Source organism: Rhineura floridana, chromosome 4 (assembly GCF_030035675.1).
Source record: "Rhineura floridana isolate rRhiFlo1 chromosome 4, rRhiFlo1.hap2, whole genome shotgun sequence".
Classification (NCBI taxonomy): Eukaryota; Metazoa; Chordata; class Lepidosauria; order Squamata; family Rhineuridae; genus Rhineura; species Rhineura floridana.
The window spans coordinates 60,503,028-60,530,774 of NC_084483.1; the positions used below are offsets into that span (position 1 = coordinate 60,503,028).

Consider the following 27,747-nt stretch of genomic DNA (forward strand, 5'->3'; position numbering starts at 1 on the left):
TGTGCCACAGGGCTCTATCCTCTCTCCCATGCTATTTAATATCTATATGAAGCCGCTGGGGACAATCATTAGGAGATTTGGGCTGCAGTGTCACCAATATGCGGATGACACTCAGCTCTATCTCTCGTTTAAATCCTCACCAGAGTTGGCTGTGGAGACCATGTCCAAGTGCCTGGAATCCGTGAGTGGATGGATGGGAAGGAACAGGTTGAAGCTGAATCCCGATAAGACCGAGGCGCTACTCGTGGGGGACAGAGGAAGGTTGGGAGATATTGACTTGATGTTCGATGGGGTGAGATTGCCCCTAAAGGATCAGGTCCGCAGCCTTGGGGTTGTTCTTGATTCCAGGCTGTCCATGGAGGCTCAGATTTCGGCAGTGAGTCGGGCAGCTTGGTATCAATTACACCTCATACGTAGACTGCAACCATACCTTTCTGTTCATTAGCTCCCATTGGTGGTACATGCCCTGGTCACCTCTCGTTTGGATTACTGTAATGCGCTCTACGTGGGGCTACCCTTGAAAACGGTCCGGAAATTACAACTTATACAAAATGCGGCGGCTCGACTACTTACAAACTGTCACCGCTGGGAGCATATCACCCCAGTGCTATTCGACCTGCACTGGCTTCCAGTTGTTTTCAGGGCCCAATTCAAGGTGTTGGTATTAACCTTTAAATCCCTACACGGTCTCGGCCCAATTTATCTGATGGAGCGCCTCCAACGCCACCAATTATGCCGCCCGACAAGATCAGCCACACAGGGCCTTCTCTCAGTCCCGCCAACTAAAACAGCTAGGTTGGTGGGGACTAGAGAGAGGGCATTCTCAGTGGCGGCCCCCACTCTCTAGAACTCCCTCCCATATGATCTTCGGCATGCCCCATCCCTGAATGTATTCCGCCAGGCCTTGAAGACCTGGCTTTTCAGACAGGCCTTCGGGACTTCCGGGGAGGGTTAATCTCTATGACAAATTGCCCATTACTCTGAACTGTCATTGTTTATAGTTTTTATCGTTTGTATTGTATTATGATGATGTATTTTATTGTAACCGAGATGTACGTCGCCTAGAGTGGCCACAGGCCAGATAGGCGACACATAAATTAAATTATTATTATTATTATTATTATTATTATTTTAGCCTGTCTGCCTGCCTGCTGCATATGCAGAATCTAGGCAATTTAGAAAACTGCACATGATCACTTGATCAACACATTCAGCTCTGCCCATTATCCCGTGACTCTAGTTCACATTCTGGTCAAGTCAGCAAGGAGAAACATCCTTCATCTCAATTGCCTCTGTGTCTCAGGGTGTGTGTCTTAAGTGGTGAATGCAATGGGAGTGTCTGTCTGCCATCATGGAGGAAGGAATAAAGGGGTTTTAATCCACCAAACGCTCCCTTCCCTGAACAAATACAAGATATAACAACAAGGGGAGCCCTTAGGGAGTCCTGAGGGCGAGGGTGCTACACTCTTCTATTTCTTTTTTTCCCTAACCAATCTGGAGGAGGTTGGTAGTGGGGAGGGCATATGGCTCATGTGTAGTTCCTGCGCAGGGTGAGAGTCTGTGCAGTGACCTGAATGTTAAGAGAAAGTCACCAGATGCCTTCAGAGTGAGAGTCTGCAAATGGCAGAAGCTTGGGCCTCCCTGGGTGTGAGACATTGGGGGAAGTAGATGTGCCCTGTGTGAAAGATATTGAGTGGGTCTGATTGTTCCCAATTCTTGCAGTGACTTACTGAGATAATTGGTTCAGGTATGTTGTGTTGGTGGGCTCTTGTTGGGTCCATATCAGGTATTTAGGAGAAGTCTTAGTAAGGAGGTGCATGGGTGGTGCCACCCCAATTTCAGTGATCATGGGTAGAGGGAAGTATAGCCATGGAGGGGTGAATTACCATAGAAGACGAGGGCAATGCTATCTATGGCTTGTTCCTCCCTCCCACTCCTCTCATGGATGGGTTCCTCATTGTGTATCTGCTGTGCCCACTGGCTTGTGTGTGTTATTGTTTAACACCAGTTCAATACGCAATAAGATCATACTCATCCATGATTTGATCATGGATGAAGGTGCGGATTTGGTGTACATTCCTGAGACCTGGGTGAGTGAGCTGGGAGGTGTTGACCTGACTCAGCTTTGCCCACCTTGATACGTCGTGTAACACCAGCACAGGCTGCAGGGAGGGAGGGAGGAGTTGCTGTGGTCTACAGAACTTCTATCTCTGTCACCAGGAAACCACTCTGTCTTGGAGCTGGCTGTGAGGGCCTGAACCTGGTCAGGGCAAGGAGACGAAACTAGGGTAGCTGCTGGTATACCGTCCACCCTGCTGCCCTGCAGTTTCTCTGACTGAGCTGGCAGAGGACATCTCAGCTGTGGTATTGGAGGAGCCCAGAACGATAGTCCGGAGTGATTTCAGCGTCCATGCTGAGGCTGCCTCTAGTGTTCTGGCTTGGGACTTCATAGCCTCCAAGGCTATCTCAAGTTGTCACCGTCCCGAAGCATAGGGCAGGGCACACCCTCGACTTGGTTTTTGCTCCAGATGGAGGAATGGGTGGTCTGGAGATAGGGGGGTGGATGTCACCCCATTGTCATGGTCAGATCACTTCCTGGTGAAGTTTAGACTTATAGATCTGATCCTTCCCTGCAGGGGTGGTGGACAGATTAAGATGGTCTGCCACGAGCCCTATTGGAATCCACAGGATTCCTGAATGCCCTGGGGGAGTTCCCAGTAGATAGAGCAGGTGACCCTGTTGAAGCCCTTGTCATGCTGTGGAACAGCAAGGTGCATCAGGCTCTTGACACAGTTGCCCCGAGTGCCCTCTCCTGCATTGTTGAGCTCGGTTTGCACCTTGGTACACCAGTGAGTTAAGGACAATGAAACAGGCTGGACAACGGCTAGAGCGCACATGGCAAGAGACGTACTGTGAGGCTGATCAGGCATGAGTAAAACATCATTACCGTGTGTACTGTGAGGGCGGCAAAGAAGGCCCGCTCCATGCCCACTGCCTCCATCGCATCCTCAAGTAGCTGTCCAGTGGAGCTTTTCCATATTGTCAGGGGTCTGTTGACATCAGCTCCATGAAATGGAGTCTTAGACCCTTCGGAGGCCCACTGTAAATTGTTTGCAAGGCACTTTGAGGGTAAAGTTGCTCGCCTCCGTAGCAGTCTTGATGCCCCCTTCACATCTACTGTAGTCCCCAATGAGGTGTCCAGTGCAATGTCTGCTGTAGCTTCTTGGGAATGGTTTCAGTTGATGCGGCCTGATGATGAAGACAAGGTGGTTGCAGTGATGCGGCCAGCAATGTGTTCTCTCAACCCTTGCCCTTCTTGGCTTATTAAAGCTTGCCGAGAAGGTTTGACCAAGTGGATCCAGAGTGTGGTCAATGTATCATTGTGGGAGGAAGTGGTTCCAGCTGCCCTGAAAGAGACGGTGATCCAACCGCTCCTGAAAAACCCCACCCTGGACCCATTGGTCTGCGACAATTACTGACCGGTCGCAAATACCCCCTTCTTAGGGAAGGTGATTGAGAGGGTTGTGGCGCAGCAATTGCAAGTACTCTTGGATGAAACAGATTATCTTGACCTATTCCAGTCTGGGTTCAGGCCTGGTTATGGGACTGAATCAGCCTTGGTTGCCCTGATGGATGACCTTTATCAGGAGAAGGACAGGGGGAGTGCAACCCTGTTACTCTTACTTGATCCCTCAGAAGCTTCTGATACTATTGACCATGGTATCCTTCTGAACCGACTTGGTGAGATGGGTATTGGAGGCACTGTTTTACAGTGGTTCCAATCTTATCTCCAAGGTTGGTTTCAGAGAATAGCATTGGCTGATTGTGTTTTGGCCCCCTGGCAGTTGTGCTTTGGGGTGCTACAGAGTACCATCTTGTCCCCCATGCTGTTTAACATCTATATGAAGCCCTTTGGAATAGTCATCAGGAGATTTGGGGCAAGGTGTCAGCAGTATGCTGATGATACCCAGCTCAATTTCTCTATAACATCTGAATCAGGAGAGGCCATGCAAGCCCTGGACCGCTGCCTGGACTCAGTGGTGGGCTGGATGAGGGCCAGTAAACTGAGTCTGAATCCTAGCAAGATGGAGGCGCTGTGGGTTGGTGGTTCCCGAGTTCAGATAATTGGTCAGTTGCCTGCTTTGGACGGGGTCGTACTCCCTCTGAAAGAGCAGGTCTGTAGTCTCGGGTTGCTTCTAGATCCATCTTTGTTGCTAGAGGCCCAGGTGACCTCAGTGGCTAGGAGTGCCTTTTACCAGCTTTGGCTGGTAAGACAGCTGTGGCCATTTCTGGACCGGGATAGCCTGACCACTGTTGTTCACGCACTGGTAACCTGCAGGCTGGATTACTGTAATGCACTCTATGTGGGGCCGTCCTTGAGGTTGATCCGGAAGTTGCAGCTGGTGCCAAATGCGGCAGTGAGACTGCTCACTGGGGCAGGGTATCTCCAGCATGTCACTCCGCTGCTGAAAGAATTGCACTGGCTGCCCATTTGCTACCAGGCCAAGTTCAAGGTTTTAGCTTTGGTGTACAAAGCCCTATATAGCTCGGGACCAGGATACCTGAAAGACCGTCTTCACCCTTATATACCCAGTCGATCACTGCGCTCTGCAGGTGAGGGCCTCCTGCAGATACCATCTTATCAAGAGGTTCATTCTGCACAATATAGGAAACGGACCTTTAGTGTGGTGGCACCTACCCTGTGGAACTCCCTCCCCTTAAATACTAGACAGGCGCCATCTCTATTATCTTTTCGGTGCCTATTGAAGACCTTCCTCTTTCAACAAGCCTTTTAAGTTGAGACCTTATCCCAGTCTGCTTCTGTGTTGGAATTGCTTTTTAATATGCTTTTAAACCTTTTTTTAAAAAACAATATGTTTTTTAACCTTTTTTTTTAAGTCTCCAAAGCTTTAAAAAAAAAGTTTTTAAAGTTGTTTTGTTTTAATGTCTGTTTTTATGATGTTTTAAAGTATTTTTAGTGCTTTTGTTTGCTGCCCTGGGCTACTGGTGGGAGGAAGGGCGGGATATAAATCAAATAATAAAGAAATAAATCTTCTCTGTAGAAAAAGCTGTGGTATTACCATTTGCATTTTTGGCCCTTCCCTCACCCTGTTAAATGGTGCTTACTCCCAAGTAAAATTGTGTTGGAATGCAGTCTCGCTCATCCTGTCGCCCAGCAGAGCCTTTGTTCAGCAATTCAGAAAAGGCTGAAAAGTATTTCTAACACATATCCTTCTTCAAACTGACTGGCAGGCGTCACCCCTCCAAAAATCACCCTGCTTCATGTCATCCCGAGGGATGGATGAAGGATGCTCTCAGCACATATGCAGAAGTTCCATTTTCATTACTATTTCACATATTCAAAGCTCAATACTACTTTTTGCGAGGACTGGAGAGAATTTCCCTTATTTAAAAACTGAAATGAAAATGATTGGTTTGTAGTGATCTTCTTTTATACAGCCAAATTTCAAGGATTATATATTTTGATATGTAAACCACTTAGGGAACTTTTTGTTGAAAAGCAGCATATAACTATTTTTACTCCTACTCCTACTTTTGGCAGGACTCCATATACACTGTATGCTCAAACTTTTCTGTAGTTTAGGCAAACCTTGCTGCATACCAGTATTCTCTTCTTTATAATGGTATATTAAATATTCTAAAGATAGAATACATCATTTCTAATTACTTGCTGATCTTCAATTTACTGCTCAGCAGAAGCAGAAGCTTGGGTATCTTCAGGTATTTAAAGTGGGGGGCAGGAGTATAGTCTGGTGTTGGAAAGGACTCTATGACAGCATTGCTTGCTTTGAAGCTAATTAGATAAGATTATTGACTGAATTTATAATCTTGGAATCGACTTGAAGGCAGACCATTTCCATTTTCCAATTGTTGATACAATATCTCCGTCACAATATTGCTTTTAATTGATGTTTTGCTGGCTTTTTCTTTTATGCTGGATTTTTCTACTGGTGCCTATTTGCAGGAACCTATTTCTGTGGAAAATTCATACCACTTTAAACTAAATTTATAGCTAACCTACAAGGAATTATAAACTTATAGTTAGGGCCTAACAACACGTGATGTTAATAGTACTTTTAAAAGACCATGCTTAGGGTTCCCGCCTTGGCTACTGCTTGTCTCCAACTATGCTTTTTGAAATAAACAGCACTTTCAAGAGGAGAAACCAGTGAAGTGTGTGATTTTCAGTGGAAAATTGCCACAGGGCCCTAGTTGGAAGTATGGTTTAGATTGAAGCCCCATAGCTGCTTTTTCTTCAAATTAAAAGTGGCCAGTTTAAACATGCTGTTTTAAAAGCAATGGACCATGCAGTTTGGCCATTAGTATTCAATACTTAGCTTCCATTCTAGTCTTCCTTCTTAAATGTGCATTACTCTTGGGGAGCTTCCAGATAATGTTGCTAGGTCTATAGGTTTAATCCAGAGACTCTGTTTTTTGGGGGTCCTCTCTGGGTCCCCTCAAGGAGATTTAGGCCTGTTGTTGTGCCCCCCAGCCTCTGACCCATCTGCATTCGATCAGGAGGGCAAAGGGGAACTTCCTCCTTGCCCCTCCAATGGTTGTATCCAGCGCCATAGCTCGCCCTGTGACATCACTAGGGCCTGCACCTGAAATCTCCGGGTTTGGGATGCATCTGACCTGGGAACCTTACTTCCAGTCTGTCACTATTTTGGGGTGGGATTCAATTCCAATTCAGGTTGTGAAATTCAAGTTGATTTGGAGCTCTTGTTCAACAAACCCATTTCCCCAAAAGATCAGACTTTTTGTGATAAGACAAGTGATGAGGAAGTGCAAGTGGAAAGTGTGGGATACCTCATCTAGCCTCCCTGCAAACAAATCAGAGTGGATGCCCAATAAACAAGTTGTTTGCGAGTGCCCTCAGTTTTTGTCTCGGTGTGAGAAGATTTCTAATGGGTAAAGGAATAGCACTAGATACCCTTTCATGAATCAAACTCTTACATTACATTGTTAGTTTGCTCTGTTGTGATCGCTCCACACTTCATTTTTATAGGGTTCTCTGCTTACAATGTGGTGGGTGGGTTTTTTTAAACCTGTTTGGTTAAACATTTTCAAACAATGAGTTCACTTTTAAAAAATAACATATATGTTCATGTAAAATAAACACTAGTTATTTGGCAGTTAAAAGTTAAATGGGAACTCTAGAACCAGATTACCTTAAAACAAATTACCATCATATTTGGGTGACAATTTCCTCAATGTATAGATTTGTTCATTATTAATTTCTTTAGTGGAAGGCTCTGAAAATGATATGGCCTTAAAACAGTAGAGATTATAGAGATTTATAAATTCAAAGGCTGGATGTAACAGTATACTAAAGAAATAAGAGGACCCTGTTTCTCACTCTTTATAAATATTGCAGGTATCAGTCAAACGAACAATAGGAAGCATTTAGGGCTTGATTTCACTCTTATCTTTGAGATTTATATTATGTTCTTATTGGGATTTAAAACAGTCTAATACTTTTCCAGCAGAATTTCTATAGAAGAGGCTTATCCCTATGTGGCTACACAGCCTCTTCAGTCCAGCTATTTCTTGCAGATACAGGCACTCCAGTGCAGCTTCCTTCTCTGCAAGGAGTTCATGTTCATTTTGACAGAAGGAAAAGCTATTCTGCATGTGCAAACTTCTGTTAATTCAAAGAAGGTACCCCTTCCACTGATATGAATGGTGAACTCATATGGGAACTCTGTGGGTGGTAGTCAGCCATACTAAGAGTTGATCCATTTAAATTAACAGACATGACTAACTTAGATTCATTAATTTTAGTGGGTCTACTCTGAGTAGGGCTTACTAGAATATAATCCATTATATATCAGAGAACATATGGAATGCTGAATCAGGGGATATACAATGAGTATGAAAACTTGGTGTGTAGGATTAATTCAAGGATTCTGTGCTACTGTGAACGGATTCTTTCAACTGAATATATTTTATTGGGAATCCAATGTGTTGGAATATATTCCTGTTGCTTCAACATTATGGAAGCAGAAACTAAACAATAGGAATGTGTCATTTATCTAGGGATGGGGGGGGATTCGATTCAGTTCACATTTAAAGCCTCATTTATCAAATTCGCACTTTCCAGAACATTAGAACCAAAACACAGCCATCCTTCAAAATTCGCACTTACCTGAATTTTGCAATGCAGTTCTCCAACTAACCAATGTTTGCAAAAATTCATGTATGAGGGGAAATTGTATAAAAATTGCTATACAAGGGGAAATGACATGCAAAGGTGTATTATACTAGGAGAAATTGCTTGCAAAATGTGTATTTCAGTCAAAACTGCATACAAAAATGTGTTTAATAGGAGAAATTGTCAGTAAAATGCTGGAGAATTTTCCTGAGGATTTTGTTTTTAAAAAACCTGCAAATTGCTGCAGAAATGTGGAGAACTGAATTTAAGATTGGAAAAATGAGTAACTGAGTGAGCCAAAATTGACAGATCTCTCCATCCCTACATTTATCCATCACTTTCTTAACAATAAGATGTTGGTTTCATTCTCATCCTACAATACATTTTTGACAAGATCATCTGGCACATTAGATGCTGGTGAAAATCTTTACTGTTAGATATATTCCTTTTCCAGTGTTACTCCATATACTTGCAAAAGCTAATAAATACTCTTGATGTGATGTAATTACTTCCATATAAATATCTTAGTCTTGTCTAGAGTGCAAGTTTAAAAAGCAAATTTCTTAACCTATTATGTTCATTGTTCACTTTGGCTTCTTAAAAAGGAACTTGATAATATGTTTTCCTTATTCTGTATCTATCATGAATGCAGTGCTAACTATAATATATGTAGGCTACACCAGTAAGATGCAAACAATAACTGGGTTTATTTCTAAGGTTCTTTCACACAGTTCTCAGTTTGGAATCCATCTTGGAACCATACCCTGAAAGCACAGGCCTCAGGCATGCTCAGATCCAACTTTTCTATTAAAAAAAACACCCTTTATACCTTTTTGGCGACTAGGTGACAACCACATGAACATATCTTATACTAACCACTTGGAAAGGTGGATACCTATGGAGTTTCTAAAAGCAGTTAAATACATTATATGAACCCATCATTAAAACGACAGCCCATCATAGGAAAATAAATCCCCTTGAACTTAATTGCCTGCCAAAATTTGTGGCCACCAAAGCACATATCAAAGATAAGACTTTTCTTCTGAGTGGGGCAGGGGCAAACGGTATCTTGTCACTGATGTCACACTGAGCTTCAGAGTTGCTCCAAAGCAATGGAAAGTCTCACTGATTTTTTAGTCCCTCAGAAGTTCAACATGACAAGCCACTGCCCTTCTCTCATACTGTTTACAAGATCAAAATATATGGTTGCCACTAGTGACTGAATTCAGGGGGACCCATGTTCATTGAAATCAACTGGACTTAATGTACGTGATCACCCCAGTCTAAAGTTATACATAGCTTAGATGGAGACATGGAGCAAGTAAGGGCTGCCTTATTTACTTCAATATTACAGAAAAATCTGCATACACAAATGAGAATTCCCTGCAAATAGATCATATGAACCATACAGTCATAGGAGATGCCTACGGCAACTTCTACAAAGTAAATGAAGCTAGCTTCAAGATTAATTACTGCTTCGCCCCACGGCTGAGCTCACCTGCATTTCCTTCTACGTTCTTTATTGTGGAGAAAGTGACGATTTAAAAAGAAACAGGAATTTTATTTGCTTACAGTGTAGTTTGTTGTTATCAATTCCTCTATTCCCTGGGACTTTTGCTGTTGTTATTATTAGCCTACTATCCTTAGGCTCCGCGAGAATCATGGTTCTCACAAGGAAAAGACGTAAAGAACTTGACTTAGTGCCGGAGTTAGATCTGGGCCGCCCCCAGCTTCGTCAAGCCAAAATCTCGCAGTACTTTTCTCCCAAAAATGAAGAACAATCGGATAAGGTGTCAGCTTCCCCTCCACATTCTCCCTTATTAATGCAAGAGCTTGACTGGTCCATCAATTATAAAAATATTAACTACAGCTTTGATGATTTCCATAAAGGAAAGACGTCTTTAAACTTGGCTAAGGAAATATTAGCTGCTGAAGGCGGGGTTCCTCTTAAGGTTGGAGTAGATAACACGAATTACAGTTTGGAAGAACCAAGAAGATATCTCTCCCTCCAGCTGTTTTGCCTCCTGCTTTATCGCCCAATGTATCCCAGGATTATTTGGCTGGCTGGTTTTGTTTACTAATGGGAGAACTGGAAGCAGTGAAAAGGTTCTCCTCAGAATGTAACAACCTCCTGACCACCCTAGTCAACGGTATGAGAGTTTTCATTCAAAGGGATCATACCAACTCAGATGATGGCAGACATTCCTCGGGAATAACATCATCGAAAATTAAGAAAAAGTCCAAATCCAAAATCAAGAAACCTAAGGGGAAGTGTCCCCCCCCCAAAAAAGGCCAAAAACATCAAAAAATTTAAACCCCCAAATACAAGAAAATGGACTTTAAATCTCTTTTCAAGCTCTTGGATCCCATTAAGACCTCACCGAAATTACGTTCTACTCCTCAAGTTAAAGCCACCACGAAGCCTAATACAGGAACTTCGTCTTCAAATACTCCGATGGAATCTAGATCCTTTTTTTCTCCCTTGAATTCTGTGGCTGATAAAGATTCACCAGTCTCTATCACCCCTTATATCCCTTTTCGGAATTCTATTCCACAAGGAAGTTCTTCTCAGAAGATCAAGCTTAAATCATCACTATTTATAAAGCATCACTGGAAATTGACCCTGTCATCAAACTCGATCGTATTGTTAAACTTCTCAATGTCTCGTGGATTACAGTTTGAACTGAAAAAACAATTAACATATTTTTTAGATTCTCTTTTTATTGGCTACTTTCAGGTTTCCTCTATTAAACAAATTAAATTTCTTCCACCTACTTGTGGTGTTCCACGGATTATAGTCTCCTTCTCATCATCCGGCCCTGTGAGGTTCCTGTTTGAGAATAAAAACTTCTGCAATCACAGGAATTGCTGTTAACTGTGTCTGAGTACGCTTAGTTAATATGTTGTCCCTGCCAAACATATACTTGGGGATTATGTGTGTGTGTGTGTGGAGGGAACACCTGGAGGTTTTTTAAAAAAACAGCTATAGACATATGTCATAGCAAAAATGCTACAGGTTCTCCCAGGTGGAGAATAATAACACACACGTGCACACATGCGGGTAAATCGAGTTCAAGGCTCCTTATTTATTTATTTACTGCAGTAAAGGCTAACCATACACTTCACACAAGGGGTGTGTAAAAACAGGGATTTTTATACCCTTATCAAAACAAGTTACTCAAGTTAATCATCATGTTAGAGCCCCCCTCCTTTTTCCAACGGTGAGCATTTCTACTTCATAAGCACAAACAATATTTGACCCTTTGCCTTGCTGATCACGCTGTTTCCATTTCTTGCACACATCTTGTGGTTATGCATTACCAGCTTTACAAGGCAAACAGGAGACAGATAGTTAGCAAACATCTTGAGCAAAATTCCTTAAATCATTAGGACTTTGAACAATCCTAAGGCATTAGACTTTACTTTAGCAAATAGCATTCCCAAACAGGTACTTTGGACTACCAAGGGCTAAAATTTTCCTTTAACAACATAGTAATATTATGAGTGGTTAGAGCGTTGAACAAGAGCCTGGGAGACCAGGGTTCCAATCTCCACTCTTACTGTTGTGCAGCATTTTAACAATAGGCCTGGTGTTCTGCAATATATTAACAACTAGAAGCCTGTGGCCAAGGAATTGACTGCTGGGTTCAACCATTATGCAAAATTTAGTTCTTATAACCCTCATCTCCTTGTTTCTTGGCCTTCCACTGCACTACCGGGCCAAGTTCAAGGTTCTAGCTCTGGTGTACAAAGGCCTATACAGCTTGGGACCAGGATACCTGAAAGACCGTCTTATCCCTTACATACCCAGTCGATCACTGCGCTCTGCAGGTGAGGGCCTCCTGCAGATACCATCTTATCAGGAGGTTCATTCTGCACAATATAGGAAATGGACCTTTAGTGTGGCAGCACCTACCTTGTGGAATTCCCTGCCCTTGAATATTAGGCAGGCGCCATCTCTGCTATCTTTTCGGCGCCTTTTGAAGACTTTCCTCTTTCAACAAGCCTTTTAAGTTGAGACCTATCCCAGTCTGCATCTGTGTCAGAATTGTTTAATATGTTTGTTAATAATGTTTTTAACCCTTTAAACAAATTTTTTAATGTTTTTAATGCTGTTTTGTTTTAATGTATTTTAAGACCTGTTTTTATAATGTTTTAGAGTGTTTTAGTGCTTTGTTTGCCACCCTGGGCTCCTGCTGGGAGGAAGAGCAGGATACAAATTGAATAATAATAAATAAATTGATAGTGGAAACCATAACTGATACAATATTCCGTTTCTGTAACTCTTAATAAAGGAACAGCATCTCAGTCAGGGTCAAGACTGTAGACATTGGCCCACTGGCTCCCTTACCCCCACTCCTCAATTGTCCCTTGGCTGTCCACTTCCTTTCTACCAATAGTCCCAAGCCCAGTCTAGTCCTAGGCCACGTGAGAGGTTTCGCTTAATTTCTCCTTCCTCCTTGCCTTCTCCTTTCTTCAACTCTATCTTACCTCTAGCTATGGTTTCCTGGGGCTCCTATTTGTAGACAGTTGTCTACTTTGTTCAACCTCCTTTAGTTACCTTGGTACCCTCCCCATAACTCCCAGCTCTTCCTATTGTTATGAGATTTTTTTTAGAACTCCTTGCTTTAGTTTCCTGTCTCCAATGCAGAGATTTCAACAGTTCTGGAATGTTTGCAGACAATTCTGGATAGTTTGGAATGTGATTTGGACTCTGCTTAACCAAGGGTGGGGAATCTTTTTCAGCCCTGAGGACCACATTCTCTCATAGGCATGCCAGTGGTAGATGGGCCTAGAGAGACAAAGTGGGTGGGACAACAGATGTGATTCTTAGCTTTGTAGGCTACATTGCAGCCACACAGAGATGAGAGTTTTCTACAGCGCCTCCCCCCTTTCCATCTAGGCAAGGAAGAGACATTATCACAGTTCATGTGCACATTCCAACCAGGCAAAAGAACTGGCTCGGCCAGTGATAGGGTTGCCAGGCTCAGGGCCTGAGAATGATCCTGTATCTTTAAGAGAAGAGAAAATTCAGCCAAGTGCAGGTTTTCTTGCAACGCTGTCATGGGGAAAGCCACAAGGTGAAATTCTCCCTTCCCCCTGCACAACTTTTAAAGATACAAAAGACTTCTTGGAGGCTGGGCCTAGCCAGTAAGGTGTGTGGTCTGGGGAAAGGGGGCTGTCAGGGGCCAGGAGCCAGATTCCTTTTCGTTAGATAATGGAGGCAAGGACTCCAAACCTAAAAAGCATTCAGGGCCTGCCCCAGAGGCACTGCTACCCCATGACCCTGTATGGCCAGTGCCCCGCCCACCCAAGGATGCCACATTGCTGTTCTCTAACTCCACAGACTTCACTCTGGAAGATCCCTAACTTTCTCCCTAACTGAGCTGACAGAGGTGGTCGCAGATCTACTGTTGCGATCCCCCAAGACCGCTTTGTCTGGGGCGGCTCAGGATTTCATGACCTCCATGACAGCCATGGGGCTGTCTCAATTTGTTACTGGCCCTACGCATATCTCGGGGCACACTCTAGACTTAATTTTTGCCACTGGATTAGGGGATGGTGATCTGGGAGTGAGGGATTTTACATCTATTCCTTTGTCATGGACAGATCACCGCCTATTCATGTTTAGACTCACAATGTTTTCTCCCCTCTGCAAGGGTGGAGGACCAATTAAGATGGTCCATCCCCGGAGACTAATGAATCCTGAGGGTTTTCAGAAGGCTCTAGGGAGTTTTCCGGCTGATAAAACTGACGCTCCTGTCAAAACCCTGGTCACTCTGTGGAATACGGAAATGACCCGGGCAGCTGACGTGATCGCCCCGGTGCGCCCTCTCCTTTGCAGAGCTCAATCGGCTCCTTGGTATACCCCAGAGCTAAGAGTGATGAAGCAAGAAAGGAGACGGCTTGAGTGCAAATGGAGACGAACTCCCGACGGCTGTAACCATGCACTTGTGAAGGTCTCTAACAAGCTCTATGTGAAGGCGGTGAGGGCAGCAAAGAAGCAGTACTTTGCTGCCTCCATTCAGTCATCTTCTAACCGCCCAGTGGAACTTTATAAAGTGGTTCGGGGACTTTTACACTCTGGTCCTCAGAACACAATAATACCATCAACAGCCCGCTGTAATGAGTTTGCGAGACACTTCCAAGATAAGATCACGAACATCCGTCGGGACCTTGACTCCAACATTGTAGCAGTTGAACCTAATGAGGTGTCCAGAGCACAGTCCTGTCCTGTTTTATTGGATGAATTTCAGTTGGTACAGCTCGAGGATGTGGACAAGGTGCTTGGACAGGTGCGGGCGACCACTTCTGCTCTGGATCCTTGCCCCTCGTGGCTAATAAAAGCTAGCAGGAATGGAACAGCCGGCTGGGCCAAGGAGGTGATTAATGCCTCTTTACGAGAGGGAGTGGTACCACCCTGCCTGAAGCAGGTGGTGGTGAGACCGCTCCTAAAAAAACCCTCCTTGGACCCTGATAATCTTGACAACTACAGACCGGTAGCAAATGTTCCATTCCTGGGCAAGGTCCTAGAGCGTGTGGTCACTCGCCAGCTCCAGGCTCTCTTGGATGAAACTGATTATCTGGATCCATTTCAGTCGGGCTTTCAGCCGGGGTTTGGTACAGAAACAGCCTTGGTTGCCCTGTATGATGACCTCTGTCGGGAGAAAGACAGAGGGAGTGTAACTCTGTTGGTTCTCCTTGATCTCTCAGCGGCTTTTGATACCATCGACCATGGTATCCTTCTGGGGCGACTTGCGGATTTAGGAGTTGGAGGCACTGCTTGGCAGTGGCTGTGCTCCTACCTCGAGAATCGTCTCCAGAAGGTGGTGCTTGGGGAGCATTACTCGAGTCCCTGGGTACTCCAATATGGGGTCCCGCAGGGTTCAGTTCTGTCCCCCATGCTCTTTAATATCTATATGAAGGCGCTGGGTGAGGTCATTAGGAGATTTGGAGTGCGTTTCCAGCAATATGCTGATGATACGCAACTCTACTTCTCCTTTTCATCTTCTTCAGGTGAGGCTGTTAATGTACTAAACCGCTGCCTGGCCGCGATAATGGACTGGATGAGAGCTAATAAACTGAGACTCAATCCTGACAAGACTGAGATGCTGTTGGTGGGGGGGCTCTCTGCCCAGATGGTTGATGTCCGATGTGATGTTCCTATATTAATGTATATATGGTAAGTGTTGTTGTTTTAGAAGATACATGGTAAGTGGAGTGAAAGAGGGGGAGTGAATGGGCAGTAGAATGCGAGATGATTGGCTGAGTGTTTAAAATGGCTGAATGTATAAAAGGAAGAGTGAGAGTGGAATAGGGGGGAAGAAGAGAAAGAGTGGATTGCTTGGTGGGGTTTGAGAGAGTTGTTTGCCAGGAGAGAGTGAAGAAGGAGGGGGGTGGAGTTCAGATTAGTATTGAGTAAAACCATATGCTTATGTGCTTTAAGAAGAAATCTTGTTAATCTTGTTAGCTTTGTTAGCTTTAATAAATACTTAATTTGGTTTACCAAAGGCCTGATCCTTGGCTGGGGTTTCACAGACCAGAAGGGAGGGTAAGGTAATGACCAAGGCTGAAGGGGAACTGTAACAAATGGTGGCAGCGGTGAAGAGAATAACAATACCAGTATTCAGAGTCTCTGGGAATACTAGTATTGGGACGTTACTGGTGGTTGCCTAGCAGGGGGATCTGTTGAGATCTGTGCTAGAGCGGATAGGTAAACCATAAGAGAGTGCGGTCCGGACTGGTGGAGTCCCTGGTGGTGCCTAGAGACAGGCAGTAACCACGAGCAGGTAGGAACCTGACAGGGAGAGCCAGGGAAGGACGCATCACATGTGGTGGCAGTAGCGGTGGGATACGAACAACAGAGAATCCAGATACGAATACTAGAGAATCCAGAACAGTGGTGTGGCAAACAGAAATAACAAAACAAGATTTCTTGTGAGAGTGACTGGCAAAGAGTGGGTGGCAAAGAGTGAGTGAACTCAAACACCATGGCTGAATACATAAAAAAGAAAAGAGAGGAGCTGGTGGAGAAGTGCATAACATTCAATTTACCTCACGAGGGTAAAGGGGTAGATGAATTGAGGGTAGCACTTATAGGATTTGCAACTGCCCAGCAAAAACAACCTGTCAGGGAAGAGACCCCAGAAGGATATTTAAGCAATCCCGCTTATATAGAGTACTTGAGAGAGAAGTTAAGATGGGAGGCTGAGGAAAAAGACAAGCAGAGGGAGTTGGAAGCTGAGAGATTGAGGATGGAAGCTGAGAGATTGAGGATGGAAGGTGCAGAGAAGGAAAAACAGAGGGAGTTGGAAATTGAGAGAATGAGATTGGGGTTTGAGGAGAGGGAGAAGCAACGAGCATTGGATGCTGAATTACAAGTAGAAAAGTTAAAATTTGATAGAGAGAATTTCACTCTGAGGAGACAAGGAAAGACAGAGATGGAGCAAAAATAAAAATTACTCCAAAGGACTTTGCTGTCTATGAGCCTGGTCAAGATCCTCAAATTTACCTCAGCACCTTTGAAAAAGCAGCTCAGTTGTGGGGGCTACCTGAAGATAAATACATGCAGTATTTATCAAATCTGATTAAAGGGGAATTGGCTGAGGTATACCAATATTTCCCCTCAGACAGTCCCGTCACCTATGCTGAATTCAAAGAAGCAGTGTTTAAAAGATTCAGGCTGGGGCCTGATCATTTTAGAAAGCTTTTCAGAAACTGCCAGATACAGACAGGGAGGTCTTTTGTGGAACTGGGAGCAAAGTTGATGGATATATTTGGAAAGTGGATGAGTAGTGCCAAAGCTCAGTCAGTGGAAGAGGTGAAAAGCCTCATGATACTGGATCAATTATACCATCAGTTACCACCAGAAATAAGGCTCCTGGTCAAAGACCGTTCCCCTACATCTGTGCAGGAGGCCGCAGAGATGGCGGATCACTTCGCCTCCAATAGAACTGGCTGGGTGGGGAAAACATCAAGAGAGTTTAAACCCAGACCATATAGTGCTGGCAGAAGGGATGTGGTACCACAGCGAGTGAGTCCTCCATTAAAATCTGAAGGGCACAGGACACCCCAGAGTGGATCTGTGTACCCTAAAAGTGAGGAGAAATTATGCTACAAATGTGGTAGACCGGGGCACCTACGTTTTCAATGTGAGGTTGCCAACCCCATTAGTAATCCTGCTCAGACAAGGGCAGTGAAAACAGAGCCCAAGGCTTTAGAAACAGCGAAAAAGGTTCAGTTTTGCCAGATAAACTGGACAGAAGTAACAGACCTTGATTCAAGTCTGAGAGAGGAAGTGAGTGTACAAGGGGCAAATTATTGGGCATTGCTTGACACTGGTGCCGCTCAGACGTTACTGAGGCCAGATTTAATAAAATCTGAAGAAATATTACCTCAGGAAACAGTGACTATCCAAGGAGTGAGGGGTCAACCAGAGAGTTTGCCTGTGGCCCTAGTGAAAATGGAATGGAGAGGCCAAAAGGGCCAATATAAAGTTGTTATTAATGCCCAGCAACAAGAACCAGTAATACTGGGAAGAGATGTTATGGGGGCACAGGGGAAAATTTATGTAGTGACCAGACAGCAAATTGGCAGAGAAAAAGAAGCCATATTAAGGGGGGCTGAAACAAACAGGGTGGAATCTGTTAACCAGCCTCAGGTCACCATAGCAACCACTAGCAGGCCTGCTGAAGAAGACAAACTGTATCAAGTGGTCTCTGGGGAAGAAGCAGATCAATTCAGGGAAGAGCTGCATAAAGATATAAGTCTGAAGCAGATAAAGGAACAAGCGCTGACCCAACAGATTCCTTTCACTGACAAACTGAGGAATCAAGTTGTGTGTGAGAATGGGATTTTATATAGACTGTGGATGCCCGCTGAGAGAAAGGATGAATGTGAACCAGTGAAACAAATGATGGAAGTGGTGAAAGAGAATCTTAGTCAAGCTCAGCAGAAGCAAAGTTACTGGTATGACAGAACAGCCAGAGAACGTGTGTATGATGTGGGAGATATGGTTATGGCGTTCATACCCAGGAAACATGACAAATTACAGGCTAACTGGGAAGGACCATATACCATCAGAGAAAGGCTTGACACAGTGACATATGTAATCACCACAGACCAATTAAACAAAAGCAAAGTGGTTCATGTAAATATGTTAAAGCCTTACCATACCAGGGATGCAAAGGTGTTGCAAGTTTCCTTATTCCCTGAGGGAAGTGGGCCTGAACTTCCAGATTTGGTACAGGAAAGCAAAGACAAAGGAGGGGTAGATCAAGTGGAATGGTCAGAGGAGGTGAAGGAGGAAGTAAAAGAGGAGATTCTGAGAGTTTTGAAAACCTATAGGAATCTCTTTAGCAACAAACCTGGCCGAACCAGTATAGTTATACATTCCATTGATACTGGAGATCATGTCCCAATCAGATCTGTTCCGTACCGTGTGAATGGGAAAGTTTTGAATGAGATCAAAAAGGAGGTGGAAGATATGCTGGAATTAGGAGTGATCAGGGAATCCATCAGTCCCTGGGCCTCAAGTATTGTCCTGGTTCCGAAAAAAGATGGAACGACCAGGTTTTGCATTGATTATCGGCTAATCAATAAAATTACTGTCCCAGATGCGTATCCTATGCCTAGGGTAGACGCAATGTTAGAGTTGTTGGGGGCAGCAACCATTATCTCTACACTAGATCTCTGTAAAGGATTTTGGCAAATGGAACTAGACGAGCAATCCAGAGCCAAAACTGCCTTCAGTACACCAGATGGGTTATATGAGTTTGTGACCTTACCCATGGGACTAAGGAACTCACCAAGTTCATTTCAGAGGCTAATCAATACTGTGTTGCGAGGCATGTCAGATTTTGCAGTGGCCTATATCGATGACGTGGCCATTTTTAGCAAGTCGGTGCCTGAGCATGTCCAACACCTGACAACAGTATTGGAGGCCTTAAGAAAAGCAGGCCTCACAATAAAAGCTAAGAAATGCCAGTTTGGACTAAAGGAAGTAATCTATTTAGGACATAAGGTGGGAAGTGGGAAAATCACCCCCTTATGGAGCAAGGTGGAGGCAATACAAGTGTGGCCGATCCCCTTAACCAAAAAACAAGTAAGGGCATTTCTGGGTGTGGCTGGATTTTATAGGAAGTTTGTGAGAAATTTTGGGGAAATAGCAACCCCCTTGCATGAATTAACAAAGAAGAAGTGTTCTGAGCGTGTGGTATGGACGGATGAATGTCAGAAGGCTTTTGATCTACTGAAGCAAGCCTTGTGCCAAGGACCCATATTAATAGCACCAGACTATGAGAAACCATTCATCGTGGCTACAGATGTGTCGGACCTGGCGCTGGGAGTCGTCTTGCTACAGGAGAGAGAAGGCACCAGACATCCAGTGGCATACCTGAGTCGCAAGCTGACGCCGAGGGAGAAAAACTATTCGTCGGTCCAGAAGGAGTGCCTAGCGGTCGTGTGGGGACTGAACAAGTTGCGCCCATACGTGTGGGGACGAAGATTCACAGTGACTACGGATCATCGGGCCTTGTTATGGTTGCAGACTATGAAAAACCATAACACTATGCTGCAGAGGTGGTCCTGGGCCCTACAGGACTATCAAGTGGACTTCCAGTTCATCAAAGGCAAGGACAATGTACTGGCCGATGGACTTTCCAGGCAAGTGGCTGGGACAGCAGTGACGTGACCAGACAGAGGAACAAAGAAAGACATTTTCCCCATAGAGACTTTTATTTGTTAACGCGACGTATAAATCCTGGAACAGGAATAATACTCTGCTGTTGTTTAAGGGGGGGGGAATGTGATGTTCCTATATTAATGTATATATGGTAAGTGTTGTTGTTTTAGAAGATACATGGTAAGTGGAGTGAAAGAGGGGGAGTGAATGGGCAGTAGAATGCGAGATGATTGGCTGAGTGTTTAAAATGGCTGAATGTATAAAAGGAAGAGTGAGAGTGGAATAGGGGGGGAGAAGAGAAAGAGTGGATTGCTTGGTGGGGTTTGAGAGAGTTGTTTGCCAGGAGAGAGTGAAGAAGGAGGGGGGTGGAGTTCAGATTAGTATTGAGTAAAACCATATGCTTATGTGCCTTAAGAAGAAATCTTGTTAATCTTGTTAGCTTTGTTATCTTTAATAAATACTTAATTTGGTTTACCAAAGGCCTGATCCTTGGCTGGGGTTTCACAGACCAGAAGGGAGGGTAAGGTAATGACCAAGGCTGAAGGGGAACTGTAACAAATGGTGGCAGCGGTGAAGAGAATAACAATACCAGTATTCAGAGTCTCTGGGAATACTAGTATTGGGACGTTACTGGTGGTTGCTTAGCAGGGGGATCTGTTGAGATCTGTGCTAGAGCGGATAGGGAAACCATAAGAGAGAGCGGTCCGGACTGGTGGAGTCCCTGGTGGTGCCTAGTGACAGGCAGTAGCCACGCGCAGGTAGGAACCTGACAGGGAGAGCCAGGGAAGGACGCATCACATCCAACCTACCCTAGATGGGGTTACACTCCCCCTAAAGGAGCAGGTCCGTAGTTTGGGGGTCTTATTAGATCTGCTCCTGTCACTGGAGGCTCAGGTAGCCTCGGTGGCATGGAATGCGTTCTACCAGCTTAGGCTGGTAGCCCAACTACGACCCTATCTGGACAGGGAGAACCTCGCCACAGTTATCCATGCTCTGGTAACCTCTAGATTGGACTACTGTAATGCACTCTACGTTGGGTTACCTTTGAAGACGGTTCAGAAACTTCAGCTGGTGCAGAATGCTGCGGCCAGAGTTCTTACTTGGACTAAAAAATCTGACCATATAACACCTGTCCTGGCCCAACTGCACTGGCTACCAATATGTTTCCTGGCCAGATTCAAAGTGTTGGTTCTTACCTATAAAGCCCTTAACGGCATCGGACCGCAATACCTGGTGGAACGCCTCTCCCGCTATGTACCTACCCGTTCGCTACGCTCGACGTCGAAGGCCCTTCTCCGGGTTCCAACTCATAGGGAGGCCCGGAGAGCAATAACTAGATCTAGGGCCTTCTCAGTGGTGGCCCCCAAATTATGGAACGCCCTCCCTGACGAGATACGCCTGGCGCCTTCTTTGTTATCTTTTCGGCGCCAGGTAAAGACCTACCTCTTTGCCCAGGCATTTTAATTTTAATCTTAATTTTAATTGTAATCTTATTTTAATCTTTGTCTTCACCTTGCTTTTAAAATGTTTTTATTGTTGTATTGTACCCTCACTCACCTGTATTTTAATGTGGTTTTATTCTGTTGTACACCGCCCTGAGAGCTTGTCGCTAAAGGGCGGTCTAAAAGTACAATAAATAAATAAAAAAAATAAAAAATAAAAATCCTGCTCCACTGCAGTAGGGGATTACTAGAGAAGGCTGGACCTCTTTAGCTGGAGCAGCATTTTGTGGCATTGGTGGTGCTAAGTATTAGGCTGCATCTGGTGCTACAGCTATAAAAGGGCTTCGTTTCCACTTGTTTCTTGGTGGGCACCAGGGCAGAGCGTTATATACAGTTGTGCATTCAGCCGGAACCTTGTCTCACCTTGCCTTGTGTCTAGCCTGAATCTCACCAGCTGCAACATATACCCTGGTTGTGCCTTACCACACTGCAGAACAGGACAGCAGTGTGGCCTGGAGAGAGTACTTAGGGACAGATAGAGAAGCATGTGAGGCACCTTTGGCCCCGGGGCCTGATGTTCTCTATCCGAGTCTAGTCAATCATTGTCAGAAGTTTCACAGCCACAAATACATCACAAAGTAGACTTTAAAGCACTTTGGAGGGGAAATGCTATACAAATTATGAATAATGTATGTGTGAATAAATTAGCTGGTTGTCATTATCCTCTAAGCAACATATAAGCTGTTACACTGTGCTAGCAAAAGGAACTATTTAGCTATAGGTGCTGCCTTCAACTGACTTATTAAGGAAATATGGTTTCTTACAGACTGAAAACATGAGTGATTTATTGAGGGGGGGATAAAAGGTGGGTCACCACTTTCTTTGCAGATATTCCTGTGCTTAATTTATTTTCAATGCTTGCTTACTAGTCTGGTCCCAAATTAGTCCCCATCCTGTAAGGATAACAAATTAGCCATCTGACATAGAACAGCTTTATCCTGGACAGGGAAATGTTTTTACCTGCCAAATAAAATATAAATCATCCTCTGTTTCTTTGACAAATTGCTTAATAAGATTTTTCAAGTACTTTAGTCAGCTACAGTTAGTGCATGAACCCTTAAACATTTCAATCCAAAATAACATCCCAGTGATAACCTGGAAGTTGACTTCTGTGAAAGTTGTGCCACTGTATCTGCTTTCAGTATTCTGGTTTTTACCTTTGCTGTTGTGAAGCCTCAAGAGAAAGTAAAAATAAAACCACAAGTGTTAAAATCTTACCTTCAGATTAAAAGTTTGGTCAAATTAAAAAGGTTTTAGAATGCTTTAGTATATCTCCTGCAGACAAGAGTTCCACAGATGCTGTTTTTAAGTGATATAAAGGTGGCACAATATTATAATTGTTTTCCATTGTTTGGAGGACTGGGAATGTGCCATGTTCATATGTACTCCCTCCTTCCCTCCCCTCCTCCCCTTGCAGGCACCACTTGAAAGAACACTTCCTAGTTTGTCAAACTACAGTTCGCTATGACATCTGAACAGGCACACCTTTGATTTGAGCAAGCTCTTCAACCAAGATTGCAAGATTCAGCCATGACAGCAAACGACTGGTTTCACAAACCAGGATGTGTTCTTTGAAGCCATGCATGCAAAGGGAGGAGAGGAGTGCACATACCACATTCCCAATCCTCTAAACCATGGGTTGCAAGATTGGAGAATCTGACATGTGAATGCAACCAAAAACTCTGAGACAGCCCACAAAATTCTGGTTCTCAAGGCAGATAATCTAAATGGTGTCCCCTATGATGATAAAAGTATAACATGAATAATTTGTGATGTGGTTTCCTTCAATTATGCTCCAATATTTGCTGCCTAAGGCTGCCTCATTCACTTTGCCTTATTTCAGGACCATCCTTTCACTATTTTCTTTTGCTTCGCTATCATCTCTTGACAAACACATTTTCCATGGCTTTGAAGCGCTACAAAAACCTACAAAACCTGTTTGATCGGCTATCATTGTAGGACTGAAGGGAAATGATGTTCATACTAAAAACAAAGACTGTGCAGTATCATCCCATGTATAATTCTCAATCTAGAAAGAGAGAAAATGGTTCCAACTTGAGAACCAAACTGACATAATATTGGACTGACATAATATTGGAGATTTATGATTGGATAACCTGACATCTTTGTATTTGGTGAAAAGCAGTTGTGGGGGGATGGGGAATTTTAAATATGCCATGATACTTGGGGAAGGGTTAATCCTCTCCTCCCCTGTCATATGCCATTTCCCCAACTAAATTGCCTCTCCCCAAATTGCTATTAGTTGTAGAGGTGAAAAAGACAGATATGACACAGATTCAATCCATATAACCCCACGCAGGGCCAGTCCCAAAGGGTGGCCAGGTCGGACTCTGGCTGAGGGCCCCTGGAGCCACAGAGGCCCCTGAGGGGCCTCTTGATAGGGTGGGGGAGGAGTAGTGCTCCTTTTCTGCAATCTTTGGCAGAGTAACTGCCGCAGATCACAGGGAGGGAGCTTCTTCCACCCGCCTGTTTGCTGGCTCCACCTACCTATCTTTCCTGGTTTTTTGCAGCTGCGTGGGCTGTGCGCGCAGGATTGCCATTAACCAAGATGGCGGCCAAGCTTTCTCTCTGCCACCATCTTGGTTGATGGCAGTGATGCATGTGCGTAGCAGCCCGCACAGCAGCAAAAGACAGGAGAGACAGAGGCAGCGAATGGGCAGGCGGAAGAAGCTCCCTCCCTCCAAGAGACAGGTAGGTGCGCACCGGGACCCAGGGCAAGCTGGTGCCCAAAGGCCCCGGCATGTCTGGTGCTGGCCCTGAGTCCCCATGTATTCCTAAAGAATACTAAAGCACATAAGAAAGTTTCCAGCTTTGTCCTCTCCCTGATGAGCTAATTTTCTGTGTGTGGGGTGTTATTTGTTATATTCTCACTGCTGCCTTGCATTATGTGAAAATCGAGTATTTTGAAAGCTCTGGATGTCATTTGCAATGTAATCCTTTTCATTTAAAAAAAAATCCAATTATATTTCAGCTGTTTGAGATTAATTAGCTAGCACTGACAAGCATTTGCTTCTATTTTCTGTGCTGCTGAGTTCACCAGCTGTATTTCTTATTTGTTCCCACTCTTAGGAGTCTGTCATGATTGTGGTCTTTGGTTTGGAATTTATCATGCGCATCTGGTCTGCTGGTTGCTGTTGTCGATACCGTGGATGGCAAGGAAGGTTGCGATTTGCAAGGAAACCATTCTGTGTAATAGGTAAGCTTTGAACCGTGGCTAACCTCATTATAAATTACAACAATATTATAGAATAGAATTAGACTTGCTATTATTTTAATTCAAATTCTAGGTTAAATTTGGCTGGGATCTTAACTCATTTTCCATAATCACCAGTGTAAAATAAATTATCTTGCCCTAGAATTAATATGTGCATCTGGTCTGCTCAAGGGTGATAACCAGCCAGCTCCATGGTATGCTCGAAGGAAGCTGATTATCTAGACTCATTTCAGTCTGGTTTCAGGCACAATTTTAGCACTAAAACAGCCTTGGTCACCAGATTGATTGCCTCTATGAGGAGAGAGACAGGAGAATGCAATCCTGTTGATTCTCCTTGATCTCTTAGTCAGGGGTGTAGTCGTCCAGGGTTGCGGGGTGTCAGAGACCTCTTACTTTCTTGGGAGCAGGGTCCCAGCAGGGTCCCAGCAGGGTCCCTGTGTATAAGCCAATCAGCATGAAAGGGGGGTATGTTAGCCAAGTGAGAAGAGTCTTCTCACTTGGCTGGCAACACACTTTCTTTGATCTTTTGTGCTGACTGGAGCCAATCAGAGTGAAAGGAGATGAGTCAGTCACTAAGAAGACTATTCTCCATAGCTAAGACATGTCTCTCCTTTCACGCTGATTGGCTCCTAGGGTAAGTGAGAAGTGAGCTTCATAGGAAAGTACCTTGGTCTCCCAAATCCTAGTCCTACACTTGGCTTCATTTCAGAATTCTTAAAATCAAAACATTTCTGGCAACGTTTAGCTCCCAGAGAGAAAGATGGAGGGGGTGGGAGCCTATGCACACAGCAGTTTTATTCTGGTTCTGTTATTCTGTAATTCTTCTTCTAAAGCTATAGCTTGTTCTTCTAACCCTCCTTCTGTTCTTCCTGTTCATCATATTTTCAGTTGCTCACTCCCCCCCCCCATTTTTAAACTGTTATTAATCTTAGTCTTGAAAACCTTCTCTTGATTCTTCTGTTTTAGGCTGTAGTCCTAAACTCAATTATTAGGCAGGGATCATACCACCAACTAATGCTTCTTTTCATTTCTACACTCCTTGAAACGATATGGTTCTTTCTCGGTATCTGACTTTTCCCTTCCCTCATATTTCTCTTTTAACCCCTTACAATGTAAACTGTTCCCACTCTTTATTTTAATGATATTTTATTGTCTATATCTCAAGGTCATTATTCTAATTTTCTTCTTTTGAATCTTTTGTTGGCTCTTAAAAGTTTTATACTTATTTTTCTAATTATTCTTTTTAGTGCTTCATTTAATTGTTACTACTTCTTTTCCCTCTTTCTATTAGAGTTCCACAGGGTTTTGTTCTTTGCCTTGTTTTGTTTTCTATGGATTGTATCCACTAGCATTACTCAACTGATAGTAAGGCTTCTGTCAGTGGAATGGGAAGGGAAGCAATTTTCTGTGACACCCCCTCCCCTTAGGACAGATTTGCAGGGGTAGTGGGGGCTGAAGGATCAGAGCGAGAATTGCTGGATATTTCTTCTCTCTTTGTTCCACTGATGAAAGCCTTACATCAGGAATGTACTCCTATTTATTGACTTCCTTTGACCTCCCTCATTCATTCCTTTTAACGTTAATTATCATTTTTATATTAATGACCCACAACAATATATTTCCTTTTCTGTCTTTTTTAACTAATATATTTTCCTGTGTTATGGCTGACTTTCATGGAAGACATTCTTTGATACTGAATTTAAAAGTTCTGCTTCTTGTCTCTTCATCTTTTTCTCTTTCTTTGGGATAGGTATTCATTTCTCCTGCTTCACAAGTTTATAATGTTAAAGTTATATTTATTGTTATTATTATTATTGTTTGCTTGGATCTTTCTGTTACAGGTAAATCTTGTTTCTAACTTTCAGATATCTCTGGCTTTGTTATTTACTTTCAGTTGATATCATAAGAACTTTGCTTAATCCTTTTTTATTGTCTAGATTTGATTATTGTAATGCTATCTGACCTTCCAACTATTTTCATTTATTGTGGATTCTGCAACTTTGCTTGTGTATGTTTGTATTATTTTGTCCATGTTTCTCCTTTCTTTTTCTATCTTGGCTTCTATTTCCATTGCTATACAAGATTCAATTTAAATGTCCTTTGCTTGCTTATGAGTGTTTTGTGCTCTGCTTCCTTCTTACTTTCCTGTCCACTTTTTATACACATTTTCAAGAGGATACCAGACCTAAAATCTCACTTGTGCCGTTTCCAAATATACATGTTTATAAACATACATGTTTGTACTGGCCAAGGCCAAGCACAATTGGGGGACAGGGGCTGTTACAAACTTACGGCATTTACCCTGTGGAATTCCTTCCCCTTAAATGTTAGACTGGTGCCATCTCTGTTATCTTTTCGGTGCCTATTGAAGACCTTCCTCTTTCAAGCTTTCTAAGTTGAGACCTTGTCCCAGTCTGCGTCTATGTTGGAATTGCTTTTTAATATGTTTTTAAACCTTTTTTAAGTGTTTTTAACCTTTTTAAAAAATATGTTTTAAGATGTTTTGTTTTAATGTATTTTAAAGTCTGTTTTATTATTTTTAAAGTGTATTTAGTGCTTAAAACATAAACTTAAAACATGGGCCCCCTTGCATACACATACCGTGATCCCAACCCAGCGATCACATAATCCCAACAATATAATGGAAAAAACATTTCTATTTTAATGTTCAAATTATATTTTCTTCATTTTCAAAGAATTCATTCATTTACATCAGGGTGTATACTAGTGTTTTTCTTTTCTTTTTTTTTACAATAATTTTTATTCAAATTTTCATAAAACAAACAAAACAAAATCATAAAACATTCAAAGACAAAAAACAAAACAAAACAAAAATGATTAAACAAAAAAATAAAATGTTGACTTCCCATTTGTCGCAGATCAGTTATAGGTCTACAATATATAACAATCCTGTCTCTTAAATTATATTATAAAATCACTTTCCTCCAGTAGTTATCTTAATTAATCATCAAATCTCATAAACATTACTTTATTCTTTCCACAAAAAGTCAAAGAGAGGTTTCAGTTCTTTAAGAAATATATCTATCAATTTTTCTCCAAATAAACATGTCGATTAATCCATCTCGTTAATAATAATAATAATCTTATTGTCATAACCATAGTCCAAATAAACATATTGATTAATCCATCT

General features: G+C 43.2%; 1 protein-coding gene across 5 annotated transcripts in view; it reads left to right on the forward strand.

The window, feature by feature from the left end:
* KCNQ5 (potassium voltage-gated channel subfamily Q member 5) overlaps positions 1 to 27,747 on the forward strand; it is a 556,888-nt gene that overhangs the window by 409,706 nt on the left and 119,435 nt on the right. For all 5 annotated transcript variants that reach the window (XM_061623123.1, XM_061623124.1, XM_061623122.1 and 2 more), the window contains one exon: positions 24,452 to 24,578. In XM_061623123.1, coding sequence (XP_061479107.1) covers positions 24,452 to 24,578 — 127 coding nt within the window. The remainder of the gene's footprint in view (positions 1 to 24,451; positions 24,579 to 27,747) is intronic.